General features: G+C 46.4%; 1 protein-coding gene across 1 annotated transcript in view; it reads right to left on the bottom strand.

The window, feature by feature from the left end:
* LOC106527344 (uncharacterized) overlaps nt 1-9,328 on the bottom strand; it is a 130,155-nt gene that overhangs the window by 60,950 nt on the left and 59,877 nt on the right. Inside the window, exons 40-44 of the mRNA XM_014022186.1 lie at nt 5,521-5,665; nt 5,310-5,398; nt 4,401-4,463; nt 816-887; nt 256-299 (exon numbers count right to left, since the gene is read on the bottom strand). Of these exons, the coding sequence (XP_013877640.1) occupies nt 256-299; nt 816-887; nt 4,401-4,463; nt 5,310-5,398; nt 5,521-5,665 (413 nt within the window). The remainder of the gene's footprint in view (nt 1-255; nt 300-815; nt 888-4,400; nt 4,464-5,309; nt 5,399-5,520; nt 5,666-9,328) is intronic.

Below are 9,328 nucleotides of genomic sequence, written 5' to 3'. Positions count from 1 at the left end.
TTTTTGCATGATAATTGCATTTCATTTTCATTCTGTTTAATATTCAACAAGTTGAACAGATAATCCACCCTAACCCCACTACTTGGTATCGGTATCGGTATCGGCGAGTACCCAAACTCAAGTACTCGTATTTGTACTCAGTCTTGAAAAAACTGGTATCGGGACACCCCTMATTTAAACATAAATGTAGACAAATTACATAAATTACACATTAGATGTAAAGTAATACTGCTTTATGAGTTATTTCCAACTTACCTTCCATCTCCCAGCCATCAGTAATATTTGTGGTCACCTTCTTCCTACAGAACAATTATTTAAAGGACAGAAAATGACATTTAAACAAGGTATGAGGACAGTGAACAAAGAAAAGATACACTAAGCCAAACAAGAAATTCTAAAATAATCAGTGATTTGTTCCTCAGAGAGGTTTGGTTGTTAAGATGTACGGCTGAAAATATATGCACAATGAACTCTACTTGGCACTTCAGGCAACCCTGAAACTACAACTGCTAAATTTATTTAGTATTTTGTTCAGTGCAATTGTTTGTCTGCTCTCTGAGGGGGGCTTATGCTCATACACATTGGAAACTCCTGGGCTAGGCTATCGCTACTATTAGCTTTTAGCTAGTCTTTTGGTACCATTAAGTTTGTCTCTAATATGTTTCCACTTTTGGCTAGCGTTTTGCTCCTTTTAGCAAGCTTTTTGCCACTTTTAGCTATTAGCTATCAAGTTAGCTTTTAAATACTTTGGCTGTGTCTCAATTCAGGGSCTACATCCTCATGAGTGCACATTTGTCGGCTGCATACGTCACTACCTAGCGCCAAGTGCTGTCCCAATTCGAAGGCTTCTGTCAAGACCGACGAAACGACCCAGGGCACAGGCAGATCTTCAAAAAACAAAAAGCACGAGGCCTTTAATGAAAACACAAAAAGGGCTGAGAATACAGCAAAACTCGACTTGAAGCTTGGATACAAAACATGGAGCAGGACAAGACCAGGTAGACAGCACAATGATCCGACCACAGACAGAGACAAGACAGAGCTTAAATACACAGAAAACTAATGAGGGACCTGGAAACACCTGGGGAGAAACACGAGGTTTATCAGCAGACTGAGGTGGTGCAGCTGCGCTGAGAACACAGGGGGGCACATAGAAACACTAGGATAAACAAAGCATAAAATGACAGACCATGACAGTACCTCCTTCTTAACAATCGTCTCCAGACGATCACCAAGGACTATGTTCACACTGCAGGTCTTAATGTTCAGTTCCGATTTTTTGAAAAAATCCAATCTTTTTGTGTGAACGTTCACATTACATTTTATATGTGACCTGCATCAGACTCCTGTGTGAACGCTACACAGCGCCGATGTGACACGCATGCGCAGTAAAAGACGTGACGTCTCATCAGCCGGCTTGTTTGTTTACAGAGCTAGCATGGATGCTACATTTTGCACATCAAATAGGCCGATTAAATAATTATCTGACATGCTTGTTTAGTTCAGTGTTTATATATGAACCAGCCTCTGACCGGGATGCTCCAGTGAAGCTTTTTATTTTTGAACGAAACTACAGGCTGGAAAAAATTATTGACCGAGTAGCTAACTTTAGGATCGATACGCTCCGCGACCCAGGCTGGACATCGTTATTATCATACTATCTACATGGAAAATGAAAAGTAAAAAGATGAAGCAACTGGACTTGTGTTTTGGAACTGTAAACACCTGAATCTACAGATTTAAACAGCGAGACTTGAGGTTAGTGTCTTATCGATCCTTCACCCCCTCCTCCCTGATGAAAAAGTCGGATGGAATGTGACATGAGCGTTCACACTGCAGTCACTTTGAAAACATCAGATATGTATCCGATTTAAAACCACATACTGAAATGGCCTGGGTCGGATTTGAAAAATTCGGATTTGTCGCGTTCAGACTGACATAAAAAAATCGGATATGGGTCAGATGGGGCAAAAAAATCGGATCTGGGTCGGATTTGCCTGCAGTGTGAACGTAGCCAAGGAGAGGCACGGAACAAGGGGAGACGTGACAAGACAGACTCGAGGACAAAACAGGAAAGTTCAGGGGGATGGCCAGGAAACCATCCCACGTAGGGCAAGAGTCCAGGGAGACTGCCAGGGAACCATCCCCAGCGAAGCAGGAGGTCAGGTGGGAGGCCAGGAACCCATCCATGGAGAGATCCCGCAGGAACAGACATAGAGCCACACGAGGAGACGTGAGCAGACGCGTAGCCAACGGAGGAGGCGTGAGCAGACGTGGAGCCCAGGGAATTGGAAGGAGCAGATGTGGAGCCAAGGGAGAAGGCAGGAGCAGACGTGGAGCCAAGGGAGGAAGCAGGAGCAGACATGGAGCCAAGAGAGGAGGCAGGAGCAGGCGTGGAGCCAAGGGAGGAGGCAGGAGCAGACGTGGAGCCAAGGGAGGAGGAAGGAGCAGACGTGGAGCCAAGGGAGGAGGCAGGAGCAGACGTGGAGTCAAGGGAGGAAGTGGGAGATGATGAGTAACCGTCAGAGGTTGATGGAGCCAGAGACTTGGCGATGGTGAACACAGGCGACAGAGGGGACCAAGAGGCGATGACTGACGACCCAGGCAACGGCAGCCTATCCAGGCAACATGGAGGCACCGGCAGCCGACCCAGGCGACATGGAGGCGACAGCGACCAACCCAGTCGACATGGAGGCGATGGACGATGACCCAGGCGATGAGGAGGCGATGGGCGATGACCCAGGCGATGAGGAGGCGATGGGCGTTGTGGAGAMGCCGGCAGCCGACTCACGAACCTCAGAGACCGCCGACTCGRGGCTCGCCAACACCGGAGACATCGGGACCACCAACTGTGGAACCACCAACTGTGGAACCACCGAGACCTCCAACTGTGGAACCACCGACTGTGGAACCACCGACTGTGGAATCGAGATCTTCAACTCAGGAACAGGACCACCGATGCAGGAACAGGAACCATCGATTGTGGAACCGGGACCATCAACTCAGGAACAGGAACCAACAATGCAGGAACAGGAACCACCAATTGTGGAACCCCAACAACTGGTGCAGGAGAAGCAGAAGGGGTGGGAGGGTGGGTACCATATGACTCTCCCAGAACCCTCTGCACAAACCGGTGGAGCTGCTGATGGACTGGCAGAAGCAGCAGCTCAAGGCTATCCGCCAACACACGCTCTATTTGCCGGCAGTAGAGCAGTCTGTCGTCGAGCGTGGAGACCCACTTGAGGATCCTCATAGATCCTCTGATGGTAGGAGAAGTCACCTCATTCTCCCAGGGAGGCAAAGCTRGGACTGGTTCCTCAGGGGCAGGAACAGGACGACCAGCTGCGGAAGACTCAGGTGACGCYGGTGGACTCCAAAGACAAGAGGAGAAAGAATGCCCCACCGAGGGGGCGGTAAGAAAAAAGTGTCTCCTCTTTGAAAAACCCTGAAAACGGGGTGCCTGTGGGCTGGGTACGTGGTCGGATCATTCTATCAAGACCAACGAAATGACCCAGGGTACAGGCAGATCTTCAAAAAACAAAAAGCACGAGGTCTTTAATGAAAACACAAAAAGGGCTGAGAATACAGCAAAACTCACTTGACTTGAAGCTTGGATACAAAACATGGAGCAGGAAAAGACCAGGTAGACAGCACAATGATCTTACGTCAAGCTAAGGCTAGACTGTCTCATTTCACAGCAGATTCATGCAGCCTACCCAGACTGGAAAAARATGTGACCCACTTGGTCCAGGTGGGCGACGTACTCATGAGGATCCAGCGAATTGAGACAAAGCCTTTTAGTTTTCAGCTAGCATTTTGTTACACTTAGCCTTTAGCTAAATTAGCTCTTTTTTTCAACTTTTAACATTTAGCTATCATGTGGCTACTTTTGGCTAATGTTTTGATTTTGAGCTAGAATTATGCAATATTTTAGCCAGCATTTCCCTTTCTTTAGCTTTTACCTAGTGTTTTACTCCTAATAGCATATAGCTATTGTTCTGGCTTTTTTGTTGTTTTAGACTTCAACTATAACTATGATTTTACTAAATTTAGCTAGCTTTTTGTTACTATTAAATTTCAGTTAGCCTTTTGATCTCTCAAAAAACCTTTAGCTTTTAGCTAACCCATTGTTACCATTTAGCCTATATCTACCATGTTTCCACTTTAGGCTATTAGCTTGTCTTTATCTACATAGCTATATCTAGCTAGCTTTTTGTTACATTAGAGTTCAGCTAGCATTTTGATGTCTTGCTACATTTTGCTTTGAGCTATTGCTATTTTTAGCTTTTAATTAAATATGTAACTTTAGCATATTTTTTGCATGACTTCCATGATTTTTGTCTCATGTCAAACTTGCATTTGAAAACAGCAACATAAATAGAAAAGTTGTCTAAAGTTACTTGTCATTAGAAGGTTCTTGTTGAAGATCCAGGGGGTTAAAGTTGGACTCCACCAGCACCACCCTAAAAACAAAATGAAACATGTCATCATGTCTCTGTTTCATTTTATTCTACAGCTCAGTATCTTAGATAAGTCAACATTCTGTCCTTAAAGAAATACTGGACAATCTACAAACTGAAGTGACTTTGACACAAAGCTGAAATGTGATGATTAGATGGCTCCATTACTGTAGTTTTTATGAGATGTTCCTGATCTACAACTGTCCGTCATCCTCTCATAATTTGCCCATTTAAGGAAAATTGACTGTAAATATCTGAATTTTCAAATGAACAGTTCTGGCCACAGCTTACAGCAGGAGTGTCTGATCCTGGTCCTCAAAGATCATGTTGCTGTATGTTTTATTGTTTTCTCTGCTCCAACACAACTGATTCAGTGCAAACGCACAGCAAACAGCTAAAACTAATAAATATGGCAATTGCTCTGGAGCTAATATGTATAGCGTTAGTTCCAGAGGTAATACAGTATATGTACATGGTGTTAGCTTCAAAGCTAATATATAGCATTAGCTTTAGAGCTAACATGGTATTTGCAGCATTTTTCCTTTCCATTTATTCTCTTGGTTGTGTGTTTTTGCTTCCGTCTATTTTCTGATTGCAGCATTTTTCTTTTGCATTTATTTTTTATTTTATTTATTTATTTTTTAATTAAAATCATTCATATACGTATTTGCAGCTGTCTGCCTCTGTCTTACTAGTTTTAAAGGCACTACAGCTAATAACTTTAAACTGGTTACTAATAAACCGGGCTACTGTTGTAGAAAAATAAAAGTCACTGAGAAGATACAGACGACTCTCGTTGGGTCTAACATGTTCTGGACACATCATTTATTTAACTGYACTTCTACCTACCTAAAATTAGCTTCTTTGTTGAATTTGTTAGTAATTGGCACTTCAACCACTCTCAGCTGGTAACATGGAGAACTGCACTGCACAGCTTTCTAAAAAAAAACAGACGATGTCAGATAGTTTGATCTTTTCTCAGCTGGACTGTATGAGCCTGATGAGTGGAAGAGCATCAGGAAGTAAAGCTTCAWGGCAGTTTGTGGTGAGTTTTCCTCACTGTGCATTTGATGTGGCTGACGAGTGTTTCCAGATTAAATGTCCGCGCAGCACACTGAAGACCAGAGAGGGAGCGGAGCAGAAGAATGGCCTTCATGGGCTGCAGGAAGAAACAGCTGACCTGAACAGTCAGGAGAGTGTTTGACCTGAGGAAACAGAAAGAATAATATCTATTATATTTATTATCATATTATCTATTATTGAGTCAGTGCCCATTTTATTAAGGGTTTTAGTTTGATTCTACGCTCTAGTTTTGAGGTTATGAAAGTGATGACTCAGCAGCATTTTGGTCCACTGTTTCTGCACAGCTGTGTTGAAAGAGAACATTTTTGCAAAGGATGCTGGGGCTTCAAAAATGGGACATGGGCTATTTTTATAAAAGAAGGCTCAAGAGGAAAAACTGATGCATTTTAATGAGTGAGYATACACTCGTGCAAAACTTTATATACTCAGTTTGGACTCTGAGCTGAATCATTTGAGGGACGCCCAACTCAGACCAAAACAAGTTATTATGGAAGTCTAAATAAAAAAAGCAGCTTTACTTATAAAACATGATTCTTCTGAGCTGCTGATACAAACATTAAAAGGCTCTCCAACTAGTTGTATCATCAGACATTATTTAATAAACATTTATTACTATAAAAACCAGCCTGCATTAAAAATGTGCATGCAGGACAGAAGGATAACTCAGTTCTATTTCGTGTAAGCTCCGCCCTCTAAAGGGCTTGACACACGGGAGGCGACGTCGCTCGCTCTCCATTCATTTCCTATGGAGCCTGTGCGGTGAGGCGACAATCGCTTGCCCTCCTCCAGCCAAGCGACCGGCGAAAATAGTGCATATGAAATTTCGCGCTCGTACACGTGCACACGCGAGCATGCGACGCGACATATGAAAGTTGAAAAATGTTCAACTTTTGTCGCTGTCGCTTAGCGTACAACCAATCAGCGAGGGTTTCATTGACTGACCAATGAGAGGAGAGTATGCTACACACTGCAGTTAGCTAACACTTTCACCAAGTGATTACTAAAAAGCTTTGTGGGAATTTATTGGCACCAGGGTGAAGTTTATGGTAAGTTTTTCCTCATAAAATTGTATCTTGAGTGTGTTTGTTTTTCAATATCATTAGCATCGCAAGATTTGTTTAGTTTACACGTCTGTAATGCACACCCGCCTTCAGATTCAAGAACCAATCAAATTGTGTGAAGACAAGCGATCTGAGAGCGCGATTCGCAACGCTGCGATCGCTATTGCGTCCCGTGTGTCGGGTTTCACCCTGGCTGCGATGACAGCCGTTCATCGCTGTAGTTTGTCGCTGCCCGTGTGTCGAGCCCTTTAGGCTATCGCTAATGGGTATCCYTCCGTGCCCCACGCGCATTCTGAAAAACCAATAGTCCACGCCCCCGTCCTGTGGGGCCCCACCTCGGTCCTATAAAAGCCGGTTGGACCAATGTACGTCTCCCTCATTTTTCTTCAGCTTTGGCATTCGACATGTAACCATAGAAGACTCTACATATACGTACATGTAAGTGCTATGATTCCTTTTATATTGACATGGAATTCATGTCCGGCGCCACCGAGCTATGATCTGCGTAGCCGTCCTTCCGGGCTGCTCGGGGTTCAGTTTTCCCCGGCATGACCCGTTTTTACTCCAGTCTCCTTCCTCGTCGAAGGTTGATCATAGTTAGCTAGCATATAGTTTCCCGCGGGTGTTCCCGCGGTGTGGTATTATGCTAAGCTAAGGCGCCGGACATCTTCGTGCTTCCACATGGACTCAAGGAGTATCGGTCCATGCAGGTTTTTATTCTTCGATATGGTCTGAGCTATCTCCCCCTGTGGAGGGTGGACCGAGCTAGCCATGTTTTTTCCTGCCGGGGACACTGCGGTAAACTGGCTAAGTCAGTTAGCTACCTACTCCTAGCCAGCTAAGTCGGGCGCTATCCCTTGCGTTGGACTTGGACAAGTCCCCGCTTCACTGACGGGATACAAGTGAATTACCCCCGACTTTCGGAAGGACCCCTTTCCCCGCTTCTCAGGTGAGAAGCTGGGGTCGGTTGTGCTGCTGCTTGGGGTAGCTTCAAGCCTTGGAGGCGCTATTTAGCTTGACCAGACCATTCGAAGGCCGTTGCTAGTCTGCTACTATCATGGATGTGTTAGCCGCTACKAGCTCGCTCGTTACACRGATGTGGTAGCCAGTAGTTAAGGCCTTCAGACGTTGACGCTTCCACCCAGGACTGGACTGGAAGCCTTTTCAGACCTTTTTCGGAGGATGCGCTTCTCACCTTCGGCATGGTCTGAGCTATCTTCCTCCGGGGATAGAGGCCCAGGCTAGCGGAGTTTCCTGCCGGAGATCAAGGCGGCAAACTAGCTGAGCCAGTTAGCCACCTAGCAAAGCTAAGCAGGGCGCTGTATCTCAGCGTGTTGCGCTGAAATTGGACCCCGCTTTTCAGTGTAGAAGCTGGAGTCAGCGTGCTGCCGTTTGGTGTAGCTTCTAGTCATGGAGGTGCTATGTAGCTTGACCAGAGCAGTCGCMGACTGCTACTAGCTGGTTTGTAACACATGATGTGTTAGCCGCTATTGGCTTGCTCACAACACGGAGGTGTTAGCTAGCTGGGTTAAGGCATTCAGTGGTCGGYGCTCCCAGCCAGGACTGGACTGGGAGCTCATCCAGACCATTTAGCCAAAACGAGTTTTGCCCCTAGCATGGAGATGCTAGTTACAATGCTAGGAGTTGCTTACTCCAAGCTGAGAGCTTCGGTCTCGTTCCACGCGGATGTGACAAAAGTGGGGGTGGGGGTGACCGTCTTCAGTTCCCGCCGGTCCCAGTATTGGAATCTTCGTCCTCCATGGTCTTTGCCGCTGAGGCGGTACGGTCTGCCGGAGGGCTACCTTTCTCTCACAAGCAGTAGACCAGCAGCTTGGCAGCTGGGCCGACCGGTCCCGTCATCATGCGGCACAGTCGGGTGCTGCAACCAACAACATCGCTCTCCAGGCCGTCAACTTTTCAAAAAAAAAAAAAAAGCGGAGAGCGAGGCGCGATGGAACCTCAGCACAGACGCGAGCACAAGTTTGTCTCTGTGCTGTTTAGGCTGGGTGTGTGTCCTGCATCATGGTTGGAAGCAGGAGAAATGTGTGTTTTTTGATGATTGTAAGTGATCATCTTCCCATAAAAGGCTAACCCTTCAGACAAGTGTTCAGTTCAGTCARGCCTCAGGGCGCTGTCTGTCTCACACATGYTTTGCCCACTCTGGGCAAGACTAAGCTCGCTAGTCTTGTGCCTAGCCGGCCTCTGGTCTTTACCATTACAGTCACATAACTTTCTCCTCTCCCACCGCTTTTTCACATTCTGTGGTTCGTTCCACCCCTTCTGGTCATTGAACGCACACACTCTCTCCTCTTCACCCCACCGGCGAACGGCGGACATAGGAGAAGACAGTCAATGTGAGCCACGTCACAAGCAGGGGTGCATTGTTTCGCCCCCGTTGCAGCATGAACCCACCAATCACAGCGGCAAGATGAGCGCTGTGTCTGGCTCTGCTGATCTAGCTTCAACTTGTGCTCATGTACGATCCCGGAGGTAGCCCCTCTCGGGTCACGTCAAAATCATCGTCAGCACGCAGGGCTCCATGGAGCTCCTGCACGGGTCTTTTGAGCACAGCCCCCCATAGGTCACATGACTGAGCGTGACAGAGCTAGGCTCTGAGTGTATCAGTTGCTATGACAACCGCACAGCAACCTGTGCATGTGCGAGCTCTTTCAGAGCGCAGCACGGTCTGGGAACACTTTTGTCCCTTGGACAAGTGGATGAAGC

The sequence above is a fragment of the Austrofundulus limnaeus genome, unplaced genomic scaffold (assembly GCF_001266775.1).
Source record: "Austrofundulus limnaeus strain Quisiro unplaced genomic scaffold, Austrofundulus_limnaeus-1.0 Scaffold320, whole genome shotgun sequence".
NCBI classification, from domain to species: domain Eukaryota; kingdom Metazoa; phylum Chordata; class Actinopteri; order Cyprinodontiformes; family Rivulidae; genus Austrofundulus; species Austrofundulus limnaeus.
This window is presented reverse-complemented; position numbering and strand designations above follow the sequence as displayed.